Genomic DNA, 16,493 nt, shown 5'->3' on the forward strand with positions numbered 1-16,493 from the left:
ACGGTCATGGTTTTGGGATGGGGGAGGTGGGAGGGAAGATTTACAATGGAAATTAAGTCGAGTTGTTTGCAAAAACATTTATAATTGTCGTGTATTCTGTGAGCTTGGGACTATCCAAGGGAACGTTATGGAAACAGAGTGGTGCAGCTACTAAAGCCACTACTTCACAGATCCAGCGATCCTGACCTCCGGTGCTGTCCGTGTGGAGTTTGCACGTTCTCCCTGTGACTGCGTGGGTTTCCTCTGGGTGCTCTGCCTTCCTCCCACATCCCAAAGATCCGCGGGTTGGTAAGTTGATTGGCCGCTGTAAATTGCCCCTTGTGTGTGGGTGACTGATAGAATCTGGGGGGCAGTTGATGGAAATGTGAGGAGCATAAAATGGGATTGGTGTAGATTAATGTGGTTGACAAGAGCCTGTACCTGTGCAGTGTGACTCAATGAACATCCAAGGAAACGCTTTCGAAATGTAACTAACAGTGAAGTGTGAAAGATAAGATTTTGCTTGCTGCAACCATCAACATGGCAATCTGATAATGACCAATAATCTGTTTAATTTATCAGGGAGGGATACGACAAACAATCTGCTGGAGGAACTCAGCAGGTCGAGCAGCATCTGTGGCAGGGGCGGGGGTGGGGGAGGAATTGGTGACGTTTTGGGTCAAAACCCGACATCAGGTATAAACATTCCAGGACACTCTTGCTCTTTACAATTGTGGCATTGTTTTCAGCCCGAGAGATCCTCCATTAGATATCTTTATTAGTCAGATGTACATCGAAACACACAGTGAAATGTATCTTTTGCGTAGAGTGTTCTGGGGGCAGCCCGCAAGTGTCGCCACGCTTCCAGCGCCAACATAGCATGCCCACAACTTCCTAACCTGTACGTCTTTGGAATGTGGGAGGAAACCGGAGCACCCAGAGGAAACCCACGCAGACACGGGGAGAACGTACAAACTCCTTACAGACAGCAGCGGGAATTGAACCCGGGTCACTGGCGCTGTAATAGCATTACGCTAACCGCTACACTACCGTGTAGCCTTCTCTCTGCCCACCCACAATATCCCCACCCCTCACGGGGTTACACCCTGTGGTCCCACTGCTGGCACTCACGTTCCTCTCAACCTCGATGACGGTGTCCTTTACTTTCAGCAGCTCCAGGGTGGTCTCCCACTTTTCCTTCTCGCCGCTGCTCGACTGGGAGAAGCCCACGGGGGAATTAGGCGAAAGTTTTTCCTCTTCCTGACGCTGCAACAGAGCTTCCAGATTCCACTTCACCTGGGAAACATGGGGCAGGATGAGAAAGTTACAAGACTTGCCTTTATGAGCAAAAAAATACAGAGACAGGAGAGACCGCAGATGCTGGAATCTGGAGCAACACACAAGGAGCTGGAGGAACACAGCGGATCGGGCAGCATCTGTGGAGGGAAATGGACAGTCGACGTTTCAGGCCAAGACACTTTCTCCTGGATCATTTAGCAAAAAAAAACAAACTTCTGGAGGAACTCAGCAGGTCAAGCAGCATCTGTGGGGGGGGAAAGGAATTGGTGACGTTTTGGGTCGAAACCCTGCATCAGGTATAAGTAGAGTCCACCTTCCATCATTCTCAAGTGATACAACAATAATGGAGTATCTGACCAACCCCAGCCAGCAACCTCTGTCAATGTGCCTCCTACAGACCCGGGCACAAGATAAGAAAACACCATTGGTGGAGATGTTGAGTCTAAGATCACCTGTTCCTTCTGAGAATATATGTATCACAATAGCCCTAAACTAAGCAAAAATATTATAGAACATAGACCAGTACAGCACAGGAACAGGCCCTTCGGCCCACGATGTCTGTGCTGAACATGGTGCCAAATTAAACTAAATCACTTCAGCCTGTACATGATCCAAATCCCTCCATTCCCTGCACATTCATGTGTCTGTCTAACAGCCCCTTAAATGCCATTATTGTATCTGCTTCCACCACCATCCCTAGCAGCCCGTTCCAGGCACCCACACTCTCTGTGTGAAAAAAAAGTATCCCCCTCTCACCTTAAATGCATGCCCTCTAGTATTAGACATTTCTACCCTGGGGAAAAGACTTCATCTACCCTATCTCTGCCTCTCATAATTTTATAAACTTCTATCAGGTCTCCCCTCAGCCTCTGACTTTCCAGAGAAAACAATCCAAGTTTGTCCAACCTTTCCTTTAAGCTCATACCCTCTAATACAGGCAGCATCCTGGTGAACCTCTTTTGTACCCTCTCCAAAGCCTCCACATCCTTCCTGTAATGAGGCAACTGGGATTACACATGATATTCCAAGTGCGGCCTAACCAAAGTTTTACGCAATTGCATCATGACTTCTGGACTCTTCTACTCAACGCCCCAACCAATGAAGGCATGCGCACTGTACGCCTTCTTTACCACCTTATTGCGTGGCCACTTTCAGGGAGCTATGGACTTGGACTCCAATAGCTCCGTCCGCCGCAACAGCCAGGACCTCCCGGTGGCCACCCACATCAATTCCACATCCCACTCCCACACTTACACGTCCATCCACGGCCTCCTCTACTGCCACGTTGAGGCCAGACGCAGGTTGGAGGAACAACACCTCATATTCCGCCTTGAGAGTCTCCAACCTGAAGGCCTCAACATTAACTTCCAGTAACCCCTCCCCTTCTTTTTCTTCCCCACCCCTACCCACTCCTTTGTCTTCCCTTATTCCTGGGGCTCCCTTCCTCCGCCTTGATGACCTGCCCATCTCCTCTCCTCCCCTCCCCTCCCCCCCATCCTTTATTCCATGGTCCACTGCCCTCTTCTACCAGATTCCTCCTTCTTCAGCCCTTTGCCTCTTCAACCTATCACCTCTCAGCTTATTACATCTTCTCCCCCTCCCCCGCCCACCTACCTTCCCCCTCTCACCTGGACTCACCTCTCCCCTGCCTGCGTGTGCTCCTCCCCCTCCCCTCCCCCCCCACCACCTTCTTATTCTGGCTTCTGCCCTCTTCCTTTCCAGTCCTGATGAAGGGTCTCGGCCCGAAACGTCGACTGTTTATTTCCCTCCATGGATGCTGCCTGACTTGCTGAGTTCCTCCAGCACTTTGTGTGTGTTGCTCCAGATTCCAGCATCTGCAGAGTTTCTTGTGTATCCCTCTGTACATCACACTTGCTGAAATAAATCCATCGATGCACTCTGTCTTTGAGTGCATTGAACAGTTCCCTCCATTGCTCCAGGGAGTTCGATCCATCCTGTGGTTGCTGGCCCCTACAGAGTGACCGCCCTCCTTACCGTGCTCAGCTCAATCCGCAGTTGCTGGTTGAGGTTGCTGGACTCAGCCAGTCGAGACTCGAGTGCTTGGACCTTCTCCTCCTTAATGTCTAGTGTTTTCTTCAGTGTGGATTCGATCCTGGTCTCCAGGAGCTTGTATTTACTGAGAGCAACACAGAAAAAAAAAACAGAAGTATTGGTCTTTGGCATGTCGAACTCTTTCTTGGGGTTAGCATCTGAAGGAAGCCAAGACTTTCATTCTTCATCCTCCCCAACAAATCCCCTTCCCACCAACGGCACCACAGGGCAAGCTCCAAGCGACTGGTGGGTCTGTCTCCTTCTGCACAAATCGGTAAATCAGTTTATTATTGTCACTTGTACCGAGGTAAAGTAAAAAAACTTGTCTTGCATACCGTTCGTACAGGTCAATTCGTTACACAGTGCATTGAGGTAGTACAGGGTAAAACAAATAACAGAATGCAGAGTAAAGTGTCACAGCTACAGGCAAGTGCATTGCAGGTAGGCAATAAGGTGCAAGATCATAACGAGGTAGATTGTGAGATTGAGAGTCCATTTTATCGTATAAGGGAACAGTTCAATAGTCTTGCATGCCATTCATGCAGATCATTTCATCACATCAGTGCATTGAGGTAGTACAAGGGAAAACAATAACAGAATGCAGAAAAAAGTGTTATAGTTACAGAGAAAGTGCAGTGCAGGCAGACAATAAGGTGCAAGGCCATAACAAGGTAGATTGTGAGATCAAGAGTCCATCTTATTGCACTAGGGGACCGTTCAATAGTCTCTTAACAGTGGGATAGAAGCCGTCCTTGAGCCCGGTAGTACGTGCTTTCAGGCTTTTGTATCTTCTGTCCGATGGGAGGGGAGAGAAGAGAGAATGTCCGGGGTGGGTGGGGTCTTTGATTATGTTGGCTGCTTTACCGAGGCAGCGAGAAGCGTAGACAGAGTCCATGGAGGGGAGGCTGGCTTCTGTGATGTGCTGAGCTGTGTCCACAACTCTCTGCAGTTTCTTGCGGTCTCAGGCAGAGCAGTTGCCATGCCAAGCTGTGATGCATCCAGATAGGATGCTTTCTATGGTGCATTGATAAAAATTGGTGAGAATCAAAGGGAATATGCCACATTTCTTTAGCCTCCTGAGGAAGTAGAGATTTCTTGGCTTCCTGAGGAAGTAGAGGCACTGGTTAGCTTTCTTGGCCGTGGTGTTTCTGGTGGTTGGACCAGGACAGGCTATTGGAACAAAGGGAAGGAGTGATCAGGGACTATAGAGGTGGTTTGCAGAGTATCGATAAATACTTGAGGGGCGTGCTGGGGGAATGGGAAGGTTAAATGAAACGGAGAGCTGAAGTATTCTTACAGCACCTCAAAGTATTTACATCCAGTAAAGTCTTGTAATGGAGGAAAGGTAATACCCAAGTTGTGCTCAGAAAGATCCCATGAATAGTAATGCTGATGATGTTCTGGGTAATCAGCCTTGGTGTTTTTTCCCCAGGGATGTTGTCCAGGAAATCAAGGTGAACTGCCCTACTCTTCTTCGTGTTGGGACCTTTTACTTCTGCTTGAGAGAGCAATTTAACATCTCATCTGAAAGAAAACACCTCCCAAATGTGTGGCACTCCCCCAGTAGTGCGCTATAGTATCAGCGTAGATTTTTGTACTCAAACAGCTGATAAGGAATGGCAAATAGACAAAGGAACTTGGGAGCCCAGGTAAGGAAATCACAGATACAACAAGTAGTCGACCTGATGCTAGAACATTAGCTGGATTACAAAGCTGTGGTGGGGGAAGATTAGATAAGATTTCTTTATTAGTCACATGTACATCGAAACACACAGTGAAATACATCTTTTGTGTAGAGTGTTCTGGGGGCAGCCCGCAAGTGTCGTCATGCTTCCGGCGCCAACATAGCATGCCCACAACTTCCTAACCCATACGTCTTTGGAACGTGGGAAGAAACCGGAGCACCCGGAGGAAACCCACGCAGTCACGGGGAGAACGTACAAACTCCTTGCAGACAGCGGCTGGAATTGAATCTGGGTTGGTGGCGCTGTAATAGCGTTACGCTAACCACTACACTACCGTTGGGTGAAGGGAAGAGAATCTGATGATTCATCAGTATTGATCCTGGGTCAGATCCCGTCTGCAGTGACCACACTTGGTTCTGACCATTGTACCTCAGGAAGGAAGTAGTGGCCATGAAACATGAGAGTGGTGGGTGCCTTGAATGCCCTCTCAGGGGAAGTGGTGGAAGCAGATACGACAGCAACATTTAAGAGGCTTTTAGACGGGCGCATGAACGGGCAGGGACTGGAAGGAGACAGACCACATGTAGACAGATGGGATTAGATTAAATTAGCATCATGGTTGGCAGAGACGTGGGGGGCTGAAGGGCCTGTTCCTATGGTGTACTGTTCTATGTTCTGTGTTCTATTTATAGCATTGTCTACCTGCACTGCACTTCCCTGTAGCTGTGACACCTTACTCTGTATTCTGTGATTGCTTTTACCCTGTGCTACCTCAATGCCCTGTGTAATGAATTGATCTGTACGAACGATATACAAGACAAGTTTTTCACTGTACCTAGGTTAGCGTAACGCTTTACAGCAACAGCGACCTGGGTTCAAATCCAGCCACTGTCTGTAAGGAGTTTGTACATTCTTCCCGTGTCTGTGTGGGTTTCCTCCGGGTGCTCCGATTTCCTCCCACGTTCCAAAGATGTATGGGTTAGGAAGTTGTGGGCATGCTATGTTGGCGCCGGAAACGTGGCGACACCTGCAGGCTGCCCCCAGAACACTCTACACAAAAGATGCATTTCACTGTGTGTTTCGATGTACATCTGACTAATAAAGATATCTTACCTTACAAGTGATAATAATAAGCCGATACCAATCTGTAGTCTTTTGATATTGGTTGTGAAGTGAATATGAATGCAGAATTGGGAGATCAGTTGAAGCCCAATTCTGTAGCACCTTCTGCCAGTGAATGGGGCAGGAGCTATGGGAGGCAGCACACACAGGGATCATCAACGACCCTTGTTCTACACTTCTCGCTGCCTCGGTAAAGCAGCCAACATAATCAAAGACCCCACCCACTCCAGACATTCTCTCCTAACACCAGACCCACACTCAACGTTTCAGGAACAGCTTCTTCCCCTCCGCGAGCAGATTTCTGAATGGTCCACGAACCCATGAACACTACCTCGTTATTCCTCTTTTGCACTGTTTATTTTGGTAACAGAGTAATTTTTATGTCTTGTGCTGTACTGCTGCCGCAAAACAACACATTTCACAACATATGTCAGTGATAATAAATCTGATTCTGATTCTTCTCCCCCTCCCATCGGGCAGAAGATACAAAAGCCTGAAAGCTTGTACCAGCAGGCTCAAGGACAGCTTCTATCCTGCTGTTATGAGACTATTGAACAGTTCCCTAGAACAATAAGATGGACTCTTGACCTCACAATCCACCTCGTTATGACCTTGCACCTTATTGTCTGCCTGCACTGCACTTTCTCTGTAACTGTAACGCTTTATTCTGCATTCTGTTATTGTTTTCCCTTGTACTACCTCAATGTACTGTTGTAATAAATTGATCTCTATGAACGGTATGCAAGACAAGTTTTACACTGTACCTCGGTACATGTGACAATAATAAACCAATTTCTACTGAGAAAGCATATGTTGGGAGGCAGCAGGTCAATTATATGGGGATGTTTGATGGATATAACGGCACTTTGGCATGCTATGTTGGCGTTGGAAGCGTGGCAACACTTGTGGGCTGCCCCAGAACACTCTACGCAAAAAGATGTATTTCACTGTGTGTTTCGATGTACATGTGACTAATAAAGATATCTTATCTATTTTATCTTATCTAGAACATAAAAGCAAGGATGTAATGCTGAGGCTTTATAATGCGTTGGTCAGACCGCATTTGGAGTATTGTGAGCAGTTTTGGGCTCCTCGGTATCTAAGGAAGGATGTGCTGGCATTGCAGAGGGTCCAGAGGAGGTTTACAAAAACGATCCCGGGAATGAAAGGGTATGAGGAGCGTGTGATGACTCTGGGCCTGTACTCACTGGAGTTTAGAAGGATGAGGGGGGATCACATTGAAACCTACCAAATATTGAAAGGCCTGGATAGAGTGGACGTGGAGAGGATGTTTCCAGTTGTGGGAGAGTCTGGGACCAGAGGGCATAGCCTCAGAATAAAAGGAGGTCCCTTTAGAAGAGAGATGAGGAGGAATTTCTTTAGCCAGAAGGTGGTGAATCTGTGGAATTCATTGCCACAGACGGCTGTGGAGGCCAAGTCATTGGGTATACTTAAATTGGCGGTTGATAGGTTCTTGATTAGTAAGGGCATCAAAGTTTACGGGGAGAAGCAGGAGAATGGGGTTGAGAGGGAAAAATAAATCAGCCATGATCGAATGGCGGAGCAGAATTGATGGGCCGAATGGCCTAATTCTGCTCCTATGTCTTGTGGTCTTATTATGGATATCTATGGCCTACAAGTACTTATACAGGCCACATCTTCTCCCCCCACCCGCCCCCCCCCACCCCACCATCCCACTTAATTTACCAATCGTAAAAATCCACAGCAGAGAGAATTATTTAGTCATATTTCAGGGACTGGTAATCAGCTGGAAGGTCAGAATTTATTCTCTACCCCTCATGGACCGGGAGAAGCAGTTCTTGAACTGCTGTTGGTGAAGGTGACCCCCTCAGTGATGTCAGAGAGGAAGCTTCAGAACTTCCACCCAGCGACGATGAAGAATGGGCAATACATTTCCAAACAGGGGAGAGCGTGCCACGCCACAGGGAGGAGTGCAGCCCACGATAGGGGAGAGCGCGCTTGAACTGCGGGTGGAGATGCAGTGGGCGGGTGGAGAACGCATAGGGGCCAATAAATGAGAAACAAGAACGCTGCAGATGCCAGAAATGTGAAATACAAATACAAAATTCTCTAAATACTCAGCAGGTCAGGCAGTAGCTGTGGGGGAAGGAATTGTCAACGCTTTGGGTCGAAACCCTCCGTTCGTCCTGATCTTGGATTTTGACCCGAAACGTCAACAATTCCTTTCCCCCCCGCAGATGCTGCTCGACCCGCTGAGTTCCTCCAGCAGATTGTCTGTGGCTCCAGATTCCAGCATCTGCGGTCTCTTGTGTCTCCAACAGTTGAGGCTGATGACCTTGAAAGTGGAAATAAAAGGCTGATGAAATCCATTCAATTAAACTGGCAACCATGGGGTTAAACAAAGAGTAATAAATGGCCTCAATCTGAATCAAACTTCACCAATTATTGTTGTTTAGAGTTAAATTTACTCAGCACCTGCCTTGCCAACACACAGACCACTTCTGAGGATGCATTTCGTCAGCTCCTGTTGTGGCCAGCAGATGGGGTGCTTCACCGCAGTGAGGGTACTCCCGGCTCAGGCACCTGCCTGCCTGCATTATGTGGACTACCCCAGCACCACTCATAGGTCCAAGGAGCCAGGCAAGTCCTGTCCATGGGGAGACGCAGTGTCCCCGACAGCTGTTGGCTGCAGAGTCCAATTTCATTATCGCCTCGCTTACAGTCTCACACTAATAAATTCAGTCTTAACTGGCTAGCAAGGAGGAGGACAGGGCAGTTCCCGGTGAAACAGACCGAGAGAAGAAACTAAACATAGATTCCGAATCAGATTTACTGTCACTGACCTAGGTGACACGTTGTTGTTTTGTGGCAGCAGTACAGTGCAAAGATATAAAATTACTGTAATTTACAAAAATAGTGCAAGAAAAAGGAATAACGAGGTAGTGTTAATGGACTGTTCATAGATCTGGTGGTGAAGGGTCCATTGTACCATAGTGCAGACATTGAAACCACTTCTAAATTTGTCAACCTGCACTGCTCTTTCTCTGTTACTATAACACTACATTCTGCATTCTGTTTTCCTTTCGTACGACCTCGATGCACTTACGTATGGAATGATCTATCTGGATGGCATGCAGACAAAAGCTTTTCACTGTATATCGGTACGTGCGACAAGTAAATACCAATTACCAAGTACAGGTGTTTCCCCAATTACAAATGACTGAACAGAAATCCTACCTGACGCAAATTCTCCCATCTATTTTTCATAAGTGTTTTTCAAGATAGAAGTGATAATAATAAAATGTTTCATGGTATTCATTTGTGACTGATGCTGGGGTGAATGTTGGATGAAATGAAATTTCTACCCCACTGTGATAAGACTATTGAACGGTTCCCTTACACAATGAGATGGACTCTGACCTCATGATCTACCTTGTTGTGACCTTGCACCTTATTGTCTACCAGCACTGCACTTCCTCTGTAGCTGTGACACTTTACTCTGTACTGTTATTGTTTTTACCTGTACTACCTCAATGCACTCTGTACTAACTCTATGTATCTGCACTGTGTAATGAATTGACCTGTACGATCGGTACAAGTTTTTCACTGTTCCTCGGTACAAGTGACAATAATAAACCAATACCAATTATAGCAAGTGTGGAGTGTTACAATATGGGCGGCTATAGAAAACGGATGTTCTGACTTAGTGAAATCAGCCTATGGACAGTTCTCGGGAACGGAACCCTTGCGTGACCCGGGGACTGCCTGTGCAGTCACTGTTGCACAGACAACTTGCACATTGCAGAACCCCCACAAGCAGCAGTGGGATAAGTGGGGAGACGATCTGTTTTAATGAACTTACTAAAGGAAGGAAGGGTGTTGTCCGAGTCACGGAAACAGGACCCCTCAGCCCTTGTTGTCCATGCTGACTAAGATGTCTATCCAAGCTGGTCCCATTTGCTTGTGTTTGGCCCATTTCCCTCTAAACCTTTCCTATCGTGTACCTGTCCAAATGTCTTTTAAATTTTGTAGTCGTACCCGCCTCTGCCACTCCCTCTGGCAGCTGCCCATAGACCACTTCAGAAAAAGTTGCCCTTCAGATCCCCTTTAAATCTTCCCCCCTCACCTTGAACCTATGTCTTCTGGTTTTAGACCCCCCCGCTACCCTGGGAAAGAATATACTGGGAGAAGGGGGGAATTGCAGAGGAGTGGGACTGACTTGTGTCTCCTGAAGCCTCCTTCACTGCAGGGTCAGCGGGTTGTGTTTGGGAAGAGACAAGCTCAATTATCAACACTCGTGCTCCCAGTGCAGAATAAAGTAGATGCCACCCTGTCTTTTCAATGCAATGTTAGAACAAGGTGCAGCGTGCTCACTCAGGAGGATCCGGGTGCTATTAAAGTCATAGAGTCACACAGCATGGTATCAGCCCCTTCAGCCCTACTTTTCCATGCTGACCAACATAAGATAGATATCTTTATTAGTCACATACACATTGAAACACACAGCGAAATGCATCTTTTGCGTAGAGTGTTCTGGGGGCAGCCCGCAAGTGTCGCCACGCTTCCAGCGCCAACATAGCATGCCCGCAACTTCCTACCCCGTACGTCTTCGGAATGTAGGAGGAAACTGGAGCACCCGGAGGAAACCGGAGCACCCGGAGGAAACCTATCTAAGCCAGTCCCATTTGCCTGCGTTTGGCCCATATCCCTCTGAACCTTTCCTATCCATGTACCTGTCCAAGTATCTTTTAAATGTTGTTATTGTACCTGCCTCAACCGCTTCCTCTGGCAGCTCGTTCCATATACTGACCATCCTCTGTGTGAAGAAGTTGTCCCTCAGGTCCCTATTAAATTTTTCCCCTCTCACTTTAAACCTGTGCCCTCTAATTCTTGATTCCCCAACCCTGGGAAAAAGACTGTGTGCATTCACCCTATCTATGCCCCTCATGATTTTATACACCTCTGTAATGTCTCCCCTCAGTCTCTTACGTTCCAAGGAATAAAATCCTAGCTGCCCAACCCATCCCTATAACTCAAGCCCTCATGTCCCAACAACATTCTCGTAAATCTTCTTTGCACTTTTTCAAGTTCAATGCCATCTATTCTGAAGGTTAGAGGAGCATTCTTCCAGTTTCCTGCCTAATATTTATACTTCAACCAATGTCAAAGAACTGACGCCCTGCCTGTTATCACATTGCTGCCTGTGGGAGCTTGCTGTGCCCAGTTCTCCATCTCCAATATCAGAATGGTCTATACTTCAGAAAGTATTGCATTGGCAATAACGATTTTGGAAAGTCAGGAGATTCTGAAAGGTGTCATAGAAATGCAATGCCATGGAGAAAATCAGGCAGTCAACATTTCTTCAGGTCTTGAAGAAGGGTCCTGACCAGAAACGTTGACCGCTTGCTTTTCTCCACGGATGCTGCCTGGCCTGCTGAGTTCCTCCAGCATCATCGTGTTTTTCATCTAGATTCCAGCATCTGCAGTCCTTTGTTTCTCATACAGATGCAAGTCTTTCTTGTTAAAGAGGCAGCACAGTGAGCTCAATAACCTGTGTTGTGTGAAAGATGGAGAGAACGCGAGAGTACAAGTGAGAAAGAGTGCAAGTGAGAGAGAGTGAATGAAAAATAATGAGAAAGAATGACTGAATGAGAGATAATGAAAGAGAAAGAGAGAGTGCAAGGTGGAGAGGGAGGTCAGCTATAACATTAGCCAGACCTCAGACTGAGAAAGATGACCCTGTGGAATTCATTAGCCATGGATACATCCCCTCTCACTGTACCATGCCAAGAGGTTATCAGAATAGAAAGACTGGGTTTGCTGAGGCAGATGATCTCCAACTCTAACTGCAGTGTAAAGATAGCTCGGCCCAAGAGTTGCAGTCTTCTCCTCCAATACACCAGCCACTGGCCCTCAAAGCTCAAGGGGAAAACCCTTAATAAAGAACTATTAGAGTGAATAGAATTTCTCCCCAAGTTGCTTTGCAAAGTTCCTCTGATCTATGCAGCTCCCTAACTACTTTTAAGCTCTTTGCTCTATTGTTTTAGCTATTATTTAAGCTCTTTGCAGTTGAGTGAAACTTGGATGTTTCTGCAGTGCTCAGAGGCAACAGGGAGTGCCACCACTTACAATCACCTTGTGTCAAACCTTCTGTGGAGAGACTGCACTCTCTCACTGTCTTGCAATCCCACAGGCAGTTAATTAAGTTGAAGATGAACCACAATCTCATCAAAAGACAGACAGGCTCAAGGAGTTAAATCGCCACTGAGACACCACCCCACCGTTGAATAACTAAGGACCTGTTGTCATGTTAACTTCTCTCCTGGCCAGATTCCAGCTTTGATCATCTGGAGGATCCAAGATGGAACGTGCTGGGTCCAATCCTGGGAACCCTTTCCCCCGACAACACTTGGGGGATGGGGGGGGGGGGGGGGGGGACATCTTCCCCAGAAGGACTGCCATGGTTCCAAAAAGGCATCTCACCACCACCTTCTCAGGGCCAATGAAAGATGGGCAATACATGGTGGTCTTGCCAATGATGTTCACATCTCGAGAAATGAATTTAAATAAAAAATGCAAAGTATTCCCAAGGATGTAATGACCTCTAAAACAAGACTGACGACAACTGTAGTGTTCACGAGTGGATGAAGCCAGGGATTCCTACATGTCTGACCTCCTTACTTTGACCAAGCAAGACAGGGTTACATTTTAATTCCTTCCCCCAGCAAAAAAATTATCACATCCCAGAGATTTTGCCACATTCCAAGGTCTTTGTGATGTGTCTTATCCACAAACCCCTTTTGCTTTTCTTTATGCAAGGGAGCATAACGTGGCTGGCCTCGCGCCCAGGACAATACACACTCTATCGACTCTACCCCTTCAGTAGACCTCTCATTTTGGCTGTTTCTGACCCCATGAGGGCTGCTGACTCCATACGGATACAAGTCTGGAGGTTCTAACAAAACAGGAGCTCCTGCTACCAAATGCCTGCCCAATGAGCTACGGCCTAAGCCCTGTCCAATCAGCAACGGCCGCTGAGAGCCCTGTCCAATCAGCAATGGCCGCTGAGAGCCCTGTCCAATCAGCAACGCCGCTGAGAGCCCTGTCCAATCAGCAACGGCCACTCGTGGCCCCATCCAATCAGCAATTCTGCCCCTCAGCCTCTGGGTGGATGCTTCAACTGGTTAACCTCAAACACTTCCAGTGGCAGCAAGTTCCACATTCTTAACATTCTGAGTAAAAAAATAAATCCCCTATTAGATTTGCAACTATTCAACATTTGACCCCTATTTTTGGACCTTTTTGGAAAATATGCCCAACTGATCCATAACCTTAAAGAACGCTAGCAGGTCACTGTGTTATTATGTGTTGTTATGTAGTTATAATAAAGAACTACAATTCCCAGTAAGCAATGCAAGGGGTGGTAACATGGCGGAAACAGGAAGTGGCTGGAAAGAGCAGGAGAGCAGCCAGCCTGTCTGGTGCACGTCTGTTGCAGCCTGTTGTTTTGTTGTTTTAATAAATGTTCAGATATTAAACCCATGCCAAGTTTGTCTCGTGGTGAAGAACAAACATAACAGTCACCACAAAGTCCCTCTTTTCGAAGGAAGCACTCAACCTCTCCTCTCATCCAACAGTGACAATTTCCTTATTCCAATATTAGCCTTGGAAATCTTTCTGCATTTCAGTGTCTTCACATCTAATGTGACCTGAACTGAGAACTGTATCCAAGAACACATCCGACCAAGATCTACAGTGAGATTTAACATTGCTGAACTACTTTTATATTTTAATCTCCAGTAACAAATACTTTTTTATTGGTATTTTTAATGGCTTTGATGATCTGTGATGCTGCTTTTAAGGATGTGTTCATCTATACTCAGTGATTCATTAGTTGTCACATCTTATTCTGTTTATTTTACAAGTTGCTGGTGTTTTTCTGATTTCGAACTCTGTCATCGGAGAAGATTAGATATTTAGATATTTTAGATATTTATTTATTAGTCACATGTACATCGAAACACACAGTGAATTGCATCTTTTACGTTACTGAGAATGTGCTGGGGGCAGCCTGCAAGTGTCGCCCGCTTCTGGCACCAACATAGGATGCCCACAACTTCCTAACCCGTACGTCTTTGGAATGTGGGAGGAAACCGGAGCACCCGGAGGAAACCCACGCAGACACAGGGAGAACGTACAAACTCCTTACAGACAGCGGCAGGAATTGAACCCGGGTCACTGGCGCTGTAATAGTTTTACGTTAACCGCTACACTGCCGTGCCTGCCCACAAGATGACCAGGAAGACAGAGAAAATGATTAAAGGATGCACTCAAAGTCTCCTTGAAAAATAGCAACATCCCCGCTGATTCTTGGGAATACCTGGTCCATGACTGTCCAAAGTGGAGAAGGAACGTTCAGGATGGTATGGAGTACCTTGTGTTTGTTCGTTGGGAGCACACAGAGGCTTGGTATAATGACAGAAGGATTGTACCATTGGACATAGAACAGTACAGCACAGGAACAGGCCCTTCGGCCCACAATATTGTGCTGACCGCAATGCCAATTTGAACTAATCCCATCTGCCTGCACATGATCCATATAACTCCATTCCCTGCATGTCTAAGTGCCTGTCTAAATGCCCCTTAAGCTTTGCTTTCGCATCTGCTTCCACCATCTCCCAGGCATCTACCACACTCTGTGTAAAAAAAAACTTCCCTCACACGTCCCCTGAAAACTTTCCCACCCCTGCACAAACTACCCATCCCTCACGATCTTGTGACCTCACGATCTACCTTGTTGCGACCTTGCACCTTATTGCACTGCACTTTCTCTGTAGCTGTGACACTTTACTCTGTACTGTTATTGTTTTTACCTGTACTACATCAATGCACTCTGTACTAACTCAATGTAACTGCACTGTGTAATGAATTGACCTGTACGATCAGTATGCAAGACAAGTTTTTCACTGTACCTCGGTACAAGTGACAATAATAAACCAATACCAATTATCATCCACCTCATCACCCATCTCCTGTCTCACTACTGAAGATTCAGAGTTTCCCCACATTGGCCTCACTGGAACCAATAAGTTGGAGTGGAAGTCTTCCTTGTCCTGAGGGACTGCCTAAGGTGAAGGTGTTCGCTCGATCAGCATCCTTCACTTCACATTTAACCGACTTAAAATATGCACATTTCTAATACTCTGCCAATTTTCTAAAGCCTTCCTCGCCTGACATCTTGCATCTTCCCACACTCAGCCAACCACGACATCTCAGCTTGCTTTTAAAGGAACCAATTGACCCAAAAATTAGCCAATGGTTTCCTGTACACATCCTCAGTGGTGGTAATCACGGTAAGTATGGCAGATGTGAGAGGCAGGGAGGAGAACAGAGAGGAAGTTCTCCATTCTATAATATTTACCAGTGATTTCCAGAGAAGAGTTGAGGCTGTTTCAAGGGCCAGAGAACAGGGAGAGGCTGCCTAGGCTGGGGTTAGTTTCTTTGGAACAAAAGGCGTACAAAATGATCCAAACCCTGGACATAGTGAATGTTAAAGATCTATTTTCCTTAACAGAGAAGTCAATAACTTAAGGGCACAGGCTTAAAGTAAAAGGTAGAAGGATTAGAGGGGGGTTTTGAGGAAAGGCATTTTCACCCCCTTATTCACAATTCTTGAGATAAGGTCTGGAACTCACCGCCTGAAACATAGTGGAGATTGAAACCCTCAGAACATTAAGACGGAGACACAAGAGACTGCAGATACTGGAACCTGGAGCAAAAAACGAGTTGCTGGAGGAACAACATCCGTAGAGGGAAATGGACAGTCAACGTTTCGGGTCGAGACCCTTCATCTTGAGAACCTCCAGATGGAGGGTCTCAACCTGAAATGTCAACTGTCCACTTCCCTCTACAGATGCTGCCTGGCCTGCTGAGTTCCTCAATCAGTTTGTTTTCTGCCCTTGTAACACTAAGCAGGTACGTGGATGAACAATTGATGAGTTCTCACCTAAAAAGTTACAAACTGAGAGATGGGAAGTGTGATTAGGCTAAATATCTTTTTGTTTTACCCAGCATGAACACAATGAGCTTAAATACCTCCTTCTGTGCCATAAATTTATGATCCAGTTTCAAGAACTTCCTGTTTGAAGTTGTTCACTTTGGTAGGTCAAGTATGATGGCAGAGTACAGTATTAATGGTAGGACTCTTGGCAGTGTGGAGGATCAGAGGGATCTTGGGGTCCAAGTCCATAGGACACTCAAAGCAGCTGCACAGGTTGACTCTGTGGTTAGGAAGGCATGTGGTGTATTGCCCTTCATCAATCGTGGAATTGAATTTAGGAGCCGAGAGGTCAGACCCCACTTGGAGTACCGTGC

The 16,493-nt window shown here is 46.6% G+C and overlaps 1 protein-coding gene across 1 annotated transcript in view; it reads right to left on the minus strand.

Annotated features, from left to right (window-relative positions):
* LOC127577919 (protein Daple-like) overlaps positions 1-16,493 on the minus strand; it is a 279,944-nt gene that overhangs the window by 73,496 nt on the left and 189,955 nt on the right. Inside the window, exons 17-18 of the mRNA XM_052029632.1 lie at positions 3,274-3,415; positions 1,111-1,275 (exon numbers count right to left, since the gene is read on the minus strand). Of these exons, the coding sequence (XP_051885592.1) occupies positions 1,111-1,275; positions 3,274-3,415 (307 nt within the window). The remainder of the gene's footprint in view (positions 1-1,110; positions 1,276-3,273; positions 3,416-16,493) is intronic.

Source organism: Pristis pectinata, chromosome 1 (assembly GCF_009764475.1).
Source record: "Pristis pectinata isolate sPriPec2 chromosome 1, sPriPec2.1.pri, whole genome shotgun sequence".
Lineage (NCBI taxonomy): Eukaryota > Metazoa > Chordata > Chondrichthyes > Rhinopristiformes > Pristidae > Pristis > Pristis pectinata.